This window comes from Terrapene carolina, unplaced genomic scaffold, assembly GCF_002925995.2.
Source record: "Terrapene carolina triunguis isolate 2854851 unplaced genomic scaffold, T_m_triunguis-2.0 Scaffold558, whole genome shotgun sequence".
Lineage (NCBI taxonomy): Eukaryota > Metazoa > Chordata > Testudines > Emydidae > Terrapene > Terrapene triunguis.
Genome location: NW_020664909.1, coordinates 1592667 through 1610926, shown reverse-complemented (window position 1 = coordinate 1610926; position 18260 = coordinate 1592667). Strand labels below are relative to the sequence as shown.

Sequence of the window (18260 nt, the reverse complement as noted above, 5' to 3'; positions counted from 1 at the left end):
TGTAAGCATTTCAGTCAATAAATTATTTTTAGGCTCAAAATACAGCATGGAAAATATTACAGAGGCCATCTGGATAGTTTTAAACAAAAACTTCTTGTGTTGAACAACAGTGAGCATTCTTAGTGAATAAGGAGCCCCATGTATTAGCACTCCTAGGCTATAGATTTTAACTCCACCCTCCACCTTTCCCGCTCCCCTCAAAACAAGGTGGATGTTTGTGTGTCACAAGTGTATGATAAACTGGGGATTTTCACAAGGTGAAAAAAATCACAAGAAGCTAATCAGATACAGTATTATAGGAGTGGAAGGTTGAGAAAATCTCACGCACTTAAAAGAGCAATGGGGAAATAGAAAATAAAGTTGACAAGCACACTAAAGTGCTTTCAATACTAAAAAAATCCTACAAAAGTTCATCAATATTCAGAACTCACAGGATATCTGATTACTATATATACAAAATTATTGCTCAAAGTGAGATTTCTTGTTTGTTTAAATGGAAAGATTCCAACCTTTCCTGTATAGAATTTCAAGTGAGTATTACAAGATTCTGAGTGGAGATCTAATAGTATACTTTGGAAAAAATGAGTCTTCCTATTTTTGAAGCCAACATACAGAAAGAAAAGTTACAAGTCTGAATGGAAGAGGAATTCAGTACCACTGTGTTACAACAAGCTGGTAGAGATGAAGTTATAGATATTGTTTAAAACATGTGTTTTAAACACTGATGCTCATTAAGGCTGGCACTGAGTCCAGAGATTTTGCCACCATTTTGTTACCTGCGCGATCCCAGTAAGGTAAGTCATATGTTCCTTCAGCTTTTTTCTTTCTGGAAAAAAATAAAAACCCAAAAATATCAACCCAAGCTAAGTTGGACAGATTTAGCTACCATATTCAAATGCAAAAGCACAAATACTGATTTAGCAAACATTGTTCTTCAGAAGAAAAATCCTGACAAATTATAGCACTGAAATGTTTACAGACTAGTAATGATTTCTATTATAAATCCTGATAGCTGGTGGTAGTTGGAGGATATGAAGCTGCAGTTTTCCAATTTCAGCCTCCTGCAAGCTCCTCCTAACCTGGACAACATGAAAGGAGACCGCTGGGTCATGTACTAGGGTGGATCCCTCTGAGTTGACTGGGGAGTGAACGCCTTGACTATGCCCTTGGCTGTAGCTGGTGCTCAAGTTTCAAAATATAATTCCCAACCAACTAGTGTTTCCCAAAATTTCAGGAAAAGAACTCAGTAGAATAGAGCAAACCTTCATAATGCTAGCCAATAAAATATGGAATCTTCAGAATGCAGAACATTTCCTCTTCATACATGAATAAATTATTCTGAACTAATAAATCCATTCTGGAAATGGTTTAACTACAGTTTCCATACTTACATATGCAGTGTAGTTCATATCTACACATTAAATTAAAATACTTTACATGAGTGCTAAGCATCCATTCATTTACCGGTTTCTCCAGTGCCATGCACACACTAAGATCAGAATGAGAGTAGTGAAGACCATCACCAATACTGGAACTAGGACTGCTGCCAGTGCCACATCTGAAATCCATTAAACAAAAGTGGTGTAGGACAGAATAACTTTTTGCACATCCATTTTTAGTTCACAAGTTCTTTAGGGAAGACACCATAATTTTCTATATGTTTGTACAGTGCCTAGCACAATGGGGTCCTGACCAGGCTGGCCTCTAGGTGCTACCTTAAATGTAAATGTTAAATAATAATAAATTGAACATCCAATTTTTCCACATATCTGTACAATCAGTAGTTTTTCCAAGCTACTGTATCAGAGTCAGAACATTTCTTATATATATTATATATATAAAAAGTTCAAATTACAATTTGCCTGAATATCAACCTAAAGAAAATTAGAACAGCACAGGAACACACACTTCTGAACTTACAATACTTAAAATTGACTTGAAGGTGTTAATGACATTTAAACAGTGTTCATATATCATTTGGCAGCAACCTACTTTTTGGACTACAACTGCCTACTCTGACTACAACCACCCTTCATCACTGCCTGCACAATTTTCTTTGCTAAAAATCAATCAAAGTGATGAGGTTTCATGCGAGCATGGATGCTTCATGGAAGAAATTAATGGCAGTAATGTAAAATATTAGGACTCATCACTTTTTGACAATCGGTAACAAATGGATGAAATTCAATAAGACAGACACTGATGACTTTTTGATGAACTCACTCAGACGGAAAGTTCCAATTTGGAATTTTTCTTTCTTGTGATCAGTGGCCTTGAATGAAGAGGTGTACCCAATTTCAAAATTCTAGCTCAAAAGGGCACCTCAATGTTTAAGAATGCCCATACTGGGTCAGACCAATGGTCCATCTAGCTTAGTATCCTGTCTTCCGACTGTGGCCAGTGCCAGATGCTATGAACAGAACAGAGCAATTATTGAGGGACCCATCCACTATCGCCCAGTCCCAGCTTCCGGTACTCAGAGATTTATGAACACCCAGAGCATGGAGTTGTCCCCCTGACCATCTTGGCAAATAGCCATCAATAGACCCATCCTCCATGAACTTATCTAATTCTTTTTTTAACCCAATTATAGTTTTGGCCTTCACACCATTCCCTGGCAACGAGTTCCACGGGTTGCCTGTGTGTTGTGTAAAGAAGTACTTGCTTTTGTTTTAAACCCGATGCCTATTAATTTAATTGGGTGACCTCTAGTTCTTGTGTTATGTGAAGGATTAAATAATACTTCACTATTCATTTTCTCCACACCATTCATGATTTTATAGACCTCTATCATATCCTCCTGGGTCATCTCTTTTCTAAGCTGAAGTGTCCCAATCTTTTTAAGTATCAGGGCGTAGCCGTGTTAGTCTGTATCCACAAAAACAACAAGGAGTCCGGTGGCAACTTAAAGACTAACAGATTTATTTGGGCATAAGCTTTCATGGGTAAAAAACACAACTTCTTCAGATCCAGCCTTTTTAATCTTTCACACAGAAGCTGTTCCAAAGGATTTGCATATCTGAGGCCAGAATGTAGCTATAAATTGTTACCCATCATATGGGTCTCTACTATAGTAATATAAATATTTAAAAGGAAAAAGTTAGTGTGATGGGATTTGTTACAGCAGGTATAAGTTCAGAGCACCATAAAGGGCAGAAAGTAAATCCAAAATAATTTACATTTAGATAAACTATGTTGGCGTAAGAGAGACAAGGTAGGAGAGGTAATATCTTTTATTGGACCAACTTCTGTTGAGACAAGCTTTCGAGCTACACAGAGGAAGAGCTCTGTGATGCTTGAAAGCTTGTCTCTCACCAAAAGAAGTTGGTCCAAAAAAAAGGTAACACTTCATACACCTTGTCTCTAATATCCTGGGACCAACATCTTTCACTGTTGTTTGCAGTGTTATGTTAACATAAGACCTATTACTACAGTTCTCAAACACTATCACCACTTAAGTGTTGATACCTTTGGTTACAGTTGGAGTCACAGTGGTGTTTTTGATCTCAGGAGTGGAGGTTGTTTTATCAGTCTGCATGGAGAAGTCGTTGTTACTTTGTGGTGGTGGCGGCATGGTAAGTTTTGGAGCCCGACCTGTAGAAACATATTTACGAAAAACGTTTACCCAATCCTGGTGCTGGTTTAAGTTTAACAAGCTCCCTACGTAGGAAAGGGAAATGTGGCCAGTTTACCAAAGGACTCGTTCATTTTGTTCAGTCAGAAAAGTACAAGAGCTCATGAAAAGAAAAAGCCAATTGCTAGTATCATTGATACAAGAAGCTTACCCATGGAGCACCTCAAGCAGGTATTTTCCAAGTTACGTAAGTCTCAGAATATTTTGAGTGTCAAACTAGAAAATATTAGTCCAGTGGACGTTACAGGAAGATGAGATTTTCTCATTCCCGAAATATTATTTTAGAGAAAAGTTTTGTCATGATTTCTTATGGAAAACAAAGGCCAAAAGTTAAATTAAGTGATAGCTACAAACATATTCCAGTGTTTTACAGTGACTGAGGCATTTTTAATGGTCTTACCTATATTAAACTGACATCCTAGCAGTTCCACTTTCATTGCAATTTTCTGATGCCATTTTAACGGGTTAACCCTAACAAAACGTGCAATAATAGGTGGAATGAAGTTATTGCGAACTTCCCGGTAATACTCAGTGTTTCCTTGAAATATCTAGAAAAAGAAAAAAAAACACAACAAAACATTCAAACTGAATTATTAGCTCCTACAATGTATCCTATACCAATTCATTGCCAACTATGCCCTATAACTTCAATTAACCAAATAAGCAGTGCAAGGCATTGTGTAATTAGGACCTCTTACTTGTTTCCCAGAACAGTGCTGCTGACCAAGCTTCTCAAAGAGAAAGGGTGACTAATCATAGTGAAGTATGAACCAAAACCTCAACATCTTACCTCCAGATTAGACAAGTAGAAATAACTTTAGTGCCCGTCATCTACCTCCTTTCCAGTACCTTTGTCTCAGAATAAAATCTGCCAGCTATCATGACATTACTCCATTGTCATCTTATGTATAATGCCCATGGCAAGAGTCTAATCTTACTGATAGATAATTATGCATCTTATATCCATCAGTCTTGTACTTATACCTCAAATATGGCAGGCAGTTGCAACAAGAGAATGCCAAAAAACTGTTGATGCCTTTATATTTTAGGTTGGCATGTGTATGGATAAAACCTCTACTAAATGGAATTCAAGACCTGCTCAAGTATGTAATCAACATTACACGCTAGTGCTTGTATGGTTGCAGTCTACAGAGGTTGTAAATCTTGATATGAAAACAAAAGGGACTCTGGAATTTTGAAAAACCCACAAAAAGACCTTTAGCAACAATTCCTTATATTTGTTCAAGGTAAAATTTTTGGATTTTTTTTTTATGGAACTTTACAGGCCACGAATTATTTTCACATAGCTGGCATTTGTTTGATTTGCTATTACATAGTTACTACCTGACCACCATCACTAAACCTGACACACACTAATGACTTAGAAAGACTACTTTGAATGTGTGATGGAAAAAGAGAAACCAAATCCAGTGTCTCTGAAGTTACTGAACATGATCAGACAACTCTGACCGGAAACTCAGGGGCATGGGTTGGTTGGTCGGTCCAAACTACAAGGGGGGATGAGATCCCAATAGAAAGTTATTTCCCTCCTTCCCTTTGCAGTGTAAGCAGAAGGAGGCCTTGAAAAATACTAGTAACTAGACCCTCCTTGGTGGGGGGGGAATAATCAAATACCTGGGAGCCAAGGTCTATTTGAGCGTGCACTTCCCTGTTGGTATGTTAATGGGATAACTTCCCTCATATATGGCAATTTCAGCTGAAGCAGTCTATCATAAGCAACCCTGAGAGAGCAAGCTTGAGGATTAGGGTTGACAACACAGCTATTGAGTAATCCTGGGAATGGAGGCAACTTCCTCATATTGTCCAGAAATATCTGAAACAAAGACATGGAAACAATACTTTCCATAAGCCCGCTAGGGTCCCTACAGACCCACTTTGTCCTATTCTTTTTAGAGGATCTGCTGACCCAGCTTGTTACGATCATTTAGATCAAGGGTAGGGTTTCAAACTTGATCTGCTATTCGATAGGCAGCCAGCAGAGTTATCTGGACACAAACATACTGTGTTCTTATCAACCCGGGTTAGCCAGAAGGTGCACTCTGCACTAGCTGTGCTTTCTTTAGTGCCCAAATGAAGAGTGAATTACAACAATCTGCTCTAAGTTTATGAGCATTTGATCAGTGTGGCCAAGTCTGTGTCTGGCAGGATAGGATATATTCTGATCATCTGACAGAGTAAGAAAGTTTTTCTAGATGCTCTTTCTAGGATCAGTCCAGGACAACTAGGTGGAGCGTTATTTTGATGGAGCTAGTGCAAGTGCCCCCTATAGCTCTTCAAAGTGTATTCTATCCACAAGCATAACCTCGGTCTTTCCCAGAAGCCAATCTCATCAAGGTTCTGAGATAGCTAGAGGATGACATGGTTTGCATTTGAATCAAGGGAAATGTATCTACGTATTGTTTGCATTTTCTTTCTGCCAGCATTAGAGACAGGTGTTAGATAAGGCCAAGTTGAGAACTCAATGCACAAGGGCCTTGGTTACTGCAGCATTTGTCTGTCACAACCTTCTAGATGCAGCCCCAAGCTCATGACTGGTATTTTTCATAATCCTCTATCAATCCAAAGGGTGGGAAGGAAAAGATAATGCTAGATCATCACATGGACTTTTAGCTCCATCTACAGGAAAAAGGCAGCAAAGACAGCTAATTTCCTATTGAAAGTCAAAACACCTGCCCTTTTACCAACAATACATCAAGAAAGAAAACAAAAATTCCTACTGGTTCCTCCATTCTTACTTTAATTAAGATTAGTTATACAGTATCACAAGTTTATCTACTGTAAATTGGATATGATTAACATAAGATCTCTAGTTCATGAACGTATATGTCACTGAATATTTATGTAAAAGAATGGAGTGCAGTTTGCAGTGGATTAAAAAATGCTTGACTAGAAGTCATTGCCAGCCTCCCACTGCAAGAGCACTTACCCCAAATTTCCTCATTTGCGCATTGCTCAGATAGGCATATGCCGATACAATCTTTGCTTTTATACAAAAATCTAATTCCAGAGAAAAAAATTATGGTACCTGTACAGTCATCTTATAATGCACAATAGAGTCTTGTACACATATTCTGGTCAACTGCAAGTTTTGCACTTCTTTACACAGGACGGAATAGATTCTAGATAAAGCCAAATCCCCTATAAAGCATAGCATCGTATAGATCAATGCAAGCTCTTTGAGACAGGGACAGTCTTTTTGTTGTGTACCTAACAGGATGAGGTCCTAGTCTGTGAAGGGAACTCCTAGGCCAGTGGTTCTCAAATGAGTTTTTACTGTGGCCAAATGTGTGGCCACAGCATATTCCCAGTAGCCACAGTTTTGAACGTTAAAATATTATACTAGTGATAATCTAGTCATGTGGTTATTTGAAAGTGTCATGTAAATAAAAGTAACATAAATAAAACAATTTTTTAAAAAGTTTGTAACAAAATATCTCACTTTTTTGTAGCCAAATAGTTGTAAATATGAACTTTTTTAATTTCAAAAGGTTCTTGAAAGGGAACTGATCATGACTCCTCTCTTCCAGTACAAGTCAGAGTACAGCCTCCGGGTTTTTGTCAGTACGCTTGTTTCTGTATTTGCTCTTCACAAAGTGAAGTGCCCTGAATGCACACTCATGTATAACAGTTGTTGGAAACATGGTTAGCATCACTACAGCCACATGCACAGGTTCTTTGAAGTGATCTGAATGCTTTGCACACCAAAACTTCTCGGCTGTGTCACCTAGGGATCACAGAGAGGGCGCTTCAGTTGTTCATCTCTATGGAATTCACAGAGGCAGCAGCCCTACTACACTACAATGAAATGCTGCTGGGCCCACCATGGGTTTTGGCGGCTGCTGCAGGGAGCAGAGTAGGTGGCCGCAGCAGGGAGTTTGGGAAAAGGGCTCCAAGACCCTATATGTTGTGGTGGCCACATTTGGCCACACTGTCCTAGGCACTACAGGAATACAGATAGTACATAAACAATGATGTAGTGAACATCAGTGAGAGACCAGCGCAAATTTATTTTTAAAATATGTACACTGTGATGTACGTGATGGTGGAGTTATGACTGTATACTACGATAGTACCTAGATGATATTATAGTGATAGGCGATATTAGAAATGTCTAAGATGCTTCCACGGCAGAAAAGTAATGTGTTAAAAAAACATACAAAGGAATTCCTCCTACTTCATAGATTCAGACCAATATCAGTGATTGTTGTAGCACCATAAAGGAAGTGTTACAAAGTGCAGCTACAAACACTGTGTAGAACACTTCTAGTTTTGGGTCCAAACAAGCAAGAATCTGAGCTGAAATTCTAATTTCACAATTTACTTCATATATAAGATTATAGTGTTAGTTATGGAGGTATGTGATATCTATGTTAAAACTAGGGCTGTCCATTAATCACAGTTAACTCATGTGATTAACTCAAGAAAATTAATCATGATTAATCGGAGTTTTGATCGCACTGTTAAACAATAGAATACCAATTGAAATGTATTAAATATTTTTGGATGTTTTTCTACATTTTCATTATACTGATTTCAATTACAACACAGAATACAAAGTGTACAGTGCTCACTTTATATTATTTTTATTACAAATATATGCACTGTAAAAATGATAAACAATATAAATAGTATTTTTCAGTTCACCTCATATAATACTGTAATGCAATCTCTTTATTGTGAAAGTGCAACTTACAAATGTAGATTTTTTTTTACGTAACTGCACTCAAAAACAAAATAATGTAAAACTTTAGAGCCTACAAGTCCACTCAGTCCTACTTCTTGTTCAGCCAATCGCTCAAACAAGTTTGTTTACATTTATGGGAGATAATGCTGCCAACTTATTTACAATGTCATCTGAAAGTGAGAACAGGCATTTGCATGGCACTTTTGTAGCCGGCATTGCAAGGTATTTATATGCCAGATATGCTAAACATTTGCATGCCCCTTCATGCTTTGGCCACCATTCCAGAAGACCTACTTTCATGCTGATGACGCTCATTAAAAAAATGTGTTAATTAAATTTGTGACTGCACTCCTTGGGGGAGAATAGTATGTCTCCTGCTCTGTTTTACCCGCATTATGCAATATACTTCATGTTACAGCAGTCTTGGAACACTTTCACAGCAGATTTGACAAAACGCAAAGAAGGTACCAATGTAAAATTTCTAAAGATGGCTACAGCACTTCACCCAAGGTTTAAGAATCAGAAGTGCCTTCCAAAATCTGAGAGGGACGAGGTGTGAAGCATGCTTTCAGAAGTCTTAAAAGAGCAACATTCTGATGCAGAAACTACAGAACCTGAACCACCAAAAAAGAAAATCGATCTTCTGCTGGTGGCATCTGACTCAGATGATGAAAATTAACATGCATCGGTCCGTTCTCCTCTGGATCATTACTGAGCAGAACCTGTCATCAGCATGGACGCACGTCCTCTGGAATGGTGGTCGAAGCATGAAGGGACATATGAATCTTTACCACATCTGGCACGTAAATAACTTGCGACACCGACTACTACAGTGCCATATGAATGCCTGTTCTGACTTTCAGGTGACACTGTAAATAAGAAGCGGGCAGCATTATCTCCTGTAAATGTAAATACACTTGTTTGTCATAGCGATTGGCTGAACAAGAAGTAGAATTGAGTGGAGTTGTAGGCTTCATGCTCCTTATAATTACTGTTATTTATTATTTGTGTTATCATAGCATCTAGCCCAGTCACGGACAAGGACCCCATTGTGCTAGGTGCTGTACAAAAAACGAAAAATACACTATGACTGCCTCCACTCGTTTTAGAACTACATCAGTGCAATTATTATGTGTGTGTTATGTTTTTAGTTTAGCACTACATACTTAGGGATTAAAGTATATTTTCTCAAATTTGAAAATACTGACCAACTTTCTTTCTGATTTGTAATTTTACTTTCTGAAGGGACAGAAAGTAGTTTCATTCACTAAAATACATAACATTAGTACATGGATAGCATGCTGTAACAGAGTTGTGTGTGTGGCGGGTGTGAGTGAGTGTGTGTGTGTAGACAAAATTAAAGACGTTCTCAGTATACCACACACCAGGCTCCAGAGTTTTATCAAAACAGTCTTCAGAATGATAAGTGCATAAACGAGACACTGAAGCCTGCAAATATATTATGGGCCTCATTTGCTCAGAGAGTACGTTGGCAAAGGGAGTCTATTCTGTTTATTTTAAAATAATTGAACAGTAGGGTATTTAACTTTGACAGTGTACTCTGTGCTGTACAATTCAGAGGAAGTCATGGTCCCCATCCCAAAATGCTTATAATCTAAACAGACAAATCACAAGAACAGACAGAGACATAGAAGATGGCTTTAACTTAGGACTATTTTCTTTTTTAATAGTGTGCTGACAGTTCTTACTGACATAGGGTAGCATTTATGGGCCCCACAGAAGGAGAGCACTTTCAGGAGAGAGACACATGAGTGGGCTGATGCCTAATACACAAAGATCTGTTCTCCTAACTGCTGACTTGTATTCTTGTTTGTGCTATATGCCTGTTTCTATTGCTAGGATAATGTGATAGCAGCAATAGAAAAGAATGCTTTCTTCAATTTTCTAGACTGTTTAATATTGTAATGCTAATCAATAAACACTACTGAATGGAGCAAGATTGGTCTGCGACTGGCTAAACAGCTCTTTGCTCTTGGATTAAGAGACCCAATTGCAAAAGGTGGTGGTTGTTTTTTTAAACATGCCAAACAGTGGCCAAGATTTCCTAATGTGTATAGGGGTTCTGTGAATCCAGTTTAACACCTTATTAGGCACAGATTTTCAGGCGTGTGCTCAGCATTTTCTGAAAATTAATCTCCTTTAAGCTCTCTCAAACTGGACACCCAAGAATGGAACCAACTAAAATCATTAGTTGCTTTTGATAATGTTAGTCAGCGTCTTCACTAAGGGCTTGGCTACACTTACGCGGTAGTTCGGCGGCTGGCAATCGAACTTCCAGGTTTGATTTATGGCGTTTTGTCTGGACGCGATAAATCGAACCCAGAAGTGCTCGCCGTCGACTCCGGTAATCCTGCTTGGCGAGAGCAGTACACGGAGTCGACGGGGGAGCCTGCCTGCCGCGTCTGGACCGCGGTAAGTTCGAACTAAGGTACGTCGACTTCAGCTACGTTATTCACGTAGCTGAAGTTGCGTACCTTAGTTCGAATTGGGGGGTTAGTGTAGACCAGGCCTTAGATCAACAATGAACAGTATTGCTGCTCATTCACTGCTTCTTTCTATTTAGGTCAAATTTATGGTACCAAGCACTGAAGTAGTCTCTCAATCAGATTTGTCTTAAACTCAGTTATGTTTTTAACATGAAAACACATGTAAGGGAAGCAAAGGGTTTTTTTTTTAAGATTAAAAATAAACTTCCACCTTCTCTTTATATTCCTATCTGCCCCTGCTGTTTTCCTCTGCCCTTCAGAAAAGCAAATGAGCCACAACAGGTTAGCTTTTATCTTTCACTTCTCATTAATCACCACTTCAAATGCTTCCTTCTGATTTTTTCAGAATAAAAGGTTAGAAGCAGTAGCAGAAACACAATCCTAAAAAGCCCTGGTTGCATCACCATTTTCTTTTCACAATTTCCCTTATAACTTGCAAGAGTTACGAAACTACTAGCAAGAGTTTCAACAGTGCTCAACTCTTGACTTTTTAAACTTATTTTTAAAAATGTAAATAGGAATGAAAACTCCAGATGCATGCACTATGCATAGATTTAAGAATCAAAGGGAGAACATCCGCATATAAGGGGCCACTGAAAAGCACAGCTGAATGGGTGGTGATCTAGGAGCAGAGGGGAGTATACTACAGTATAACTATAGATTCCTTTTTGCTCCAATTATTTAAATATACTTTTTCATCACAACTGGCAGGTTTTGGTGAAGTACATTTCTACAAATGTATTTTTAAATATTTCTTCTTTTATTTAAGACTTCATTTTATTAACTACAATGGAATTTCAAGCTACACATTGCATTCCACTTCAGGAATTTGCAGGTGGTCACTATACTAGAGACAAAAACACATACCGGTAGTTCAAATACACTGTACAAAGGGCTTATATCTCAGTATAAAAACAGAAAACCTTTCTATTCTCAGGCAGGAGAATGATTCAATTAAACATCTTTGACAATAATCATAAAGTCTAATTATCAGGCTAAAGAGCAAAGATTTTACCTTAAAGGCCAGAAGAGGGCAGTCAAAGCTAGAATTAAAATCAATGGCTGATTATGTTTCTTCTCAGACTGCCCAAGGCTAACTCACAGTTCCCAGTCAGTTTTCCTGTGTAGCTTCAGCAGGCAGGACCAATCCTGTCAGTCACCAGGGAGTGTCTTACTCCCCTCTCCAGAAGACTTCCCAGTGTGACTGTTTCCAAGGCTCAGAGGTATCCTAAGAATTCTGACACACAAAATAAAAGTAAAGACGACACCTTTTCCTATGTTTCAACTGTCGACAGAAGACTTCCCATCACAATATGGGTTAGAATTGCAAGATGAAAGGTAACAAGAAAGGCCATCACATTAGTAATTGCAATCTTGTCCAGTTTCTCAACCAGGTGTCCCAATTTGAATCCATTCCTGGTTTACCTCCAGGCTAATGATAAGAGCGCTTCTTGGGAACAATTTGAGATAGCATGAAGGTGAACATGGAAGAGAAGGAATAAAAATCTTTCAAGTGGGTGCACATTCACACTCTTCAAATCCAGGATAACTCTGATCCCTTGTGACTGCATAGGATGAAGAAGAACGTGGAATTGGACCCTGAGTATCTCTCCAGTCTTGTACTGGTTCAATGACCGGCAAGTGGGATAGCAACCTCCCATATCATCTGGATATACTTTATCAGACATTGAAAAGAAGAAAAGGGAGTTGGAGGGAGGAGGCAGGAATCAGCTGCAAGGGACTTGAATTCTATTACAGAACCTTTACCAACTACTTCTGTCACCCACTGATCCAAGGAGGTGGCAGGCTGGCTGACATTGGAGAAGCATGACTCCACAGGGTTCCCCCCTCGGATGGGTACAGGAGAGAAGGGAAGCGAAGTATTTTTGTTGTTCAGGGTGGATATTTGGAGAAAATACTTCTGGGACTTTTAGTGCAGGATCTGTTCCAACACCCGAAAGGTTACATCAAGTTACTGTCTCATCAGCAGAAGTTAGATGAGGAAAAACCTCAAAAGGACTGTTTGTTCCTAACTAGAGGTTTGCAAATCTTTCTTCTGGTATCTTGCCAATGGCAGGATTTTTTCATCCTAATCTTTGACTTCTGGGACTGCTTTGTCTAAGCATTCAAAGCACTCAAAAATAAATTGCTCAGTAAAGAAGCCATCAAGTCTTCGGCTGTCTGCCTTCCATTGTACAGTCCCCAAATGCCTTATTATTGTGCTCCTGGGTAGCCACAAACAAATGGAACAAGGCACAAATCTGATACTAAAGCTGCTCCGAGAGAGCGATTTTATGTAGTAGTTGATTTCAGGTCCTTAGGCCCAGCCAGGTATCTTCTGAGGGGAAACCCATACAGGCCAAAATAGCACAAGCAAAGCACGTAACAGCGGTAGAAGAGAAGACGCTTAAGTCCTGCAGATGTGGCCACAGCACCAGGAGGACTCTTGCCTGTGATCACTGAGCTCTTTGGGTAGAACACTGCCTTCTGAAAGGATGACTGATTCTCAGGAGTTAGCGATGGCTGAGTAAACACTTGGTGAGAGTAGCAGTCTGACTTCAACTCTGAGGCTTTGTTAAATTTGAGCCATTTCAGAGTGCTGATTAAACCTGTTTGATAGTCCTCACTCTGCTTTTAAATATTTTCCAGGACTGGATCAAGAGCTCTACTTTGGAAACGTAAAGAAAGTACATCTTTGTTGACTGTCCTGTGTTTAACCCTGAAACCATGTGAGTATCAATACAGAGTGGAGATTTGGCAGGAGAGAAAGTGAAGAGAGAAGAGAAGCCATTCCTGGGATTCTTCCTTTGAATCCAAACCTGAGGCAGGCAAGTTGTCTGGAAGAGGAAATTCTCAGATGAGTGAGTCCTTAGGTGACCTCAGTACGTGACTCTTTCTGGTCTTTGGCTTCTCACCACCAGAGCTATAGATTTAATCCTTTATACAGAAGGATCAGTGAGATTGGTTAGCTCCAAGAGGTTCAGACCTACGTCCAATTTCTCTCAGCCATATTCTGGTGAAGGCTAGGATGGGGGGAGGGATAGCTCAGTGGTTTGAGCACTGGCCTGCTAAACCCAGGGTTGTGAGTTCAATTCTTGAGGGGGCCATTTAGGGATTTGGGGATAGCTCCTGCTTTGAGCTGGGGGTTGGACTAGATGACCTCCTGAGGTCCCTTCCAACCCTGATATTCTATGATTCTAGGCAGGGTAGGACGAAGACTGCCTTTGCTTCCTCTCATAGGTTGCAGGAACACTTTCACATCCTCCAAGAGAAAGGAGTCCGAAGCAGAAGGGGTCAATGTCACCTTATTTGAAATTCCCTCTGAGTGATATACTTGACCTTTGCTGGCCTTCTCCTGAAAAAAAGTCCATTTGGTGTCGAGCGGGGAAGAGGAGGCTCTCAGGACCAGCCTGAGTACACTAGCCATACTGATGATTGAGATGGAGGATGACGACAAAACGGTTTGGTTGTCTGAGACTGGCAGCAATCATTGGATAAATTCTGCAGAAGGATATATATCTCTAGGGTAACTAGGGAGTTTAAAATCACCAATGGTGAGCTACTTACCCCAGGGCTGGCTGAAAGCACTGGTGACTGTTCAGTGATGAACAGGGTTTTCTGCTCTGGAGCAGAGTTCAGCTAAGCAGCCCCTAATCTGCCAGTGGCATCCAGGAGACTGTCTGAAGAAGCCTTAGGTGCAGGAAGAGGCATCTGGAGCAGCACTGGAGTTGGTTACTGGCATGTCTGCAGATGTACAACTAAACCTGGTAACTAGGACACCATTATTTATAACAATGGTGGTGCTGCTCTCACAACTGTTGAACCCTCTTGATTAGGCCTTCCTGTTTGGCTACTGCTGGGAACTCAGGCTGCCAGGTTCCTCATTTCAGCTGAGCAACTGGAATGTCACTTCTGGTGGTACCGGAAGGAAGGCTACAAGATTGCACTCACTGGGAAGGGCCCCTCCTGGATACGGAAAGAACAGGATCTCTCTGCCGAGAATGTCTGCAGGGGATCTGCCCAACTAAGGCCTCTTTATCTCTGGCTCTGCTTGAAGCCAGGGGGGTTGGGGAGACCACAAGATACTGAACACTGGAACAGAGATGTTACCAACTAGGAGAAACAAAGGAATTCTAGCGTGGCTTCTGAGTTATTCCTCTAAGTGCTTGCTATGTTCTCATGTTAGGAGGCAGAGGGAACCAGGAAATTTTCTGGAAGGGTGACCCAAGCTCCTTTCGGCTGATTGACAAGTCTGGTCCTACCTCCTGAAGCTGCAGAGCCCAGAAGAAGCAAGTGTTGGAATGGCAAGCCTGGATATGAGAAAAAACAATTGAATATTTCTAACTTTTGATTTTAAAAAGTTTGGCCATCGTCTCCTCTAACATTTCTTGGAATCTTATTTAATTACATGAACATTTTGGGAAAGACGAAAAAAAAAAAAAAAAAAAAAAAAAACCAATAAAAAAAAAAAAAAAAAAAAAAAAAGAGCAATCCCACTCAAAGTATAATACCAGAAATACAAAGAGACAAAGTAGGACAATCTCATTATGAAATACTCCTATTAAAATTAGTGTAATTTTAAAGAGTATTCTTAACAGAGTAGCAATGTGACAGTCTGTTGGTTGTTCAACTGCATGAGATAACATCTTTTTTCCAAGAAAAGTATTGGCATGTTCAGCCAAACGATCAGACTTACCACATATAGTTGGATTCTTTATAATTTTGTCTGTGTATGGAAACGAGCATGGCAAATTAACATAATTTAAAATTTTTAAAAAAACTGTATTCACATTAGGGTCTATCCTAGGGTCTAGAAAAGGTACTTTATTGGATTCTAGACACTGCATGAAACCCATCAGGTAACATATATTGTGCCTACAAATCTGCAGCAAAATAAACCAAATACTCGTTCCAGTGAGGTCAGCAGGAACTTTGCCATTATTTTAACAGAATCCGAATTTAGACCACTGGGAAGAATTAAGGAGAGAGTATTAGTCTTAACTAATTTTTGTTACCTATACCCGTTCAAGTGATACCTTTAAAGTTTTTTAAGTGCAGTATATGCCATGTGTTTAATAATCTTACATTTTTAATATGGATTTATTTTGAAATTACATATCACAATAACTCATTCTCAATGAGAACTTTTAAAAATGAAATGTTTACTATGGAATTTAATTGGTTAAATGCCATGAGGAAAAAAAGATTATGTGCTAATATTTTTGTGAAAATAGTGGGAGATGAACAGAAACAGCGTAGAGAAAGGAGAAATCCAAATACTACGCTATGTTCACGGGGAAAGAAAATCTCTGGTCTATGTTACTAAATATGAAGAAAAATCTATTTTGGGAAAAGTCTAGATATTCTGAAGGGAATACAATTATAGGAAGGCAATCTAAAGCTGATAATGGGAATTTTTTAAGAGAGATCTTTTCTCCCTATATCACTTCTGTAATTCAGATCTTTACTGGATATTTGTATATTTTCCACATCTCATGAATGTTGATATTTGTATGAATTCAGATTTAATTTTGCTTATATGCTATTCTTGGGCCAAGGATCAAAACTGTAATTTATCATGCTGTGAAGAAAAATCACTAGGTAATTTTCCTCATTATGCCTGGTCATATATACAATATCTAAACACTCATCTATGACTATATCTAGAAAGTCTGTACTAATTTTACCTTATCCTGATCAACACCAGGTTCTCTGTATACTGTCCATTTCTGTGCATCATCACTGTATAGAATTCGGTAGGCAGAGATGTAATAGTAGTACTCTACTATGGTGGATCCAGTAGTTATAATGCCTGTGAATATGAAGGTTTCCATTTACATAGATGCCAAATGTCTCCCTTTGAAAAATGTTTATGTCAATGTTTTCATGCAATGATTTATAATACGAAGCATATACCCAGGATATGGCAACTTTAGGTAGAGGAATCAAGCATATGTTCTCCTCTGTGTCAGTTAATATTTTAAAGGTTTTCCTCTTAAACCATCAGGATCTATAACTTCCACATCCGGTGACTGTCTCCTTATAATTATTTTAAGTTACTTTTCTGAAAACGTCCTTAACATTTTTTTTCTTTGCATTTCTTGATGGGGCGTCAGACTGCTGCATTTGGCCTTGTGTTCTGGATTTACAAAGACAAACCAAAGCCACCCTGGTTCTGGATTCACAGGCTATATACAAGCAGCACTGAAAGACCACAAGCTTTCTTAGGCAGGTACTTACAGTATTATAATAGTCTAAGAAAGGTTTTTTATAGAAAGCATTAATACAGGCATGAAATTAAAGGAAAAGTATAAGATCAAAACTGTGAATCACAGCCAGAGAGAAGATGGAAAGAAGAGAACAAAAGTTTGTTGTATGGAAGTTGAACCACCAGTACTGCCACTGGCAGTGAGACTATTAGCCGGGATTACAAAGACCATCCCTGAGAGGGCTGTGGGACTGAATTGACCACTTAAAAGGGGATGGTTTAGGATTGTCTTCTTGAAGTATAGGTGTTAGAGAACATAACCATTCCACCTAAAACTAATTCATTTTTGGCATGAGGCAGATTGCAAACACACACAATAAGGAAAAGGTGAATCAACTTTGAAGAATTAATGCAGAAGAGGAAATAGAGGTGAATGCAACCTGTCATGCAATGGTTGCCCTACAGTTGGGTTGACATGAGAGGGACATCCCCAGACTCTGACAAAGACAGACACCACAAGCCAGTATTCCAACTCTCTGCTACTTCACGCACAACACGTGGCCATGATTTGACCTAAAGATCTTAGTTTGTGTGTTCTGGACAGAGCAAATGCAGTGTACCTCCGAGGTACCCTGTCCTCTACTTTCTGAGGAACACACCCACTTCCACAAATAGAAAGCAGTGTGTCCATGGTGGAATTGAGAAAATAGCAGATACAACTCTCTCTCTAGATTAATATTTACTACAGGTACTAAGGCTCAAGCAGCCTTTCTGAACAAAATTAGGGAAGAGCTCTTCTCAGAGATGGGTGGCTGATTTAATCAACATGAATTAATCCTTTTTCTCCCAGGAAACACTAAGAACAGATGGAACAACAGCAACAGAAAAAAAGCCAGCTATATTATATGCACAAGGGGATACCCAGTGATCACAACTGCAAAGTCATGAGAAACCTCTGAATTAAGGCACAATGAGTGTCAGGGGTTCCATTTCCCAGCACACACTAATTGTTATCCCAATGTAAGATTGTTTGATAGTTATCAGTCCCTTCATGCAACGGTTCCCACCTGACTGCTCCAAACTCCATTGCTGTTCAATATGCGGTGAAACTGCAAAAACTTATTGTATTACTGAATTAATAGTTATCGAGCACCAGTTGTGACACACATCCCACTCATCAAAGCTTCGATCCAGGAAAGCACTATG

General features: G+C 39.2%; 1 protein-coding gene across 4 annotated transcripts in view; it reads right to left on the bottom strand.

The window, feature by feature from the left end:
* The window catches only part of DCBLD2 (discoidin, CUB and LCCL domain containing 2), a 70048-nt gene that overhangs the window by 14772 nt on the left and 37016 nt on the right, over positions 1-18260 (bottom strand). For all 4 annotated transcript variants that reach the window (XR_003370151.2, XM_024203587.2, XM_026658977.2 and 1 more), the window contains exons 9-13: positions 16534-16658; positions 4035-4182; positions 3469-3594; positions 1465-1558; positions 777-826 (exon numbers count right to left, since the gene is read on the bottom strand). Coding sequence is in view for 3 of the 4 variants with exons in the window: in XM_024203587.2 (XP_024059355.1) it covers positions 777-826; positions 1465-1558; positions 3469-3594; positions 4035-4182; positions 16534-16658 (543 nt within the window). In the remaining variant the exon portion in view is untranslated. The remainder of the gene's footprint in view (positions 1-776; positions 827-1464; positions 1559-3468; positions 3595-4034; positions 4183-16533; positions 16659-18260) is intronic.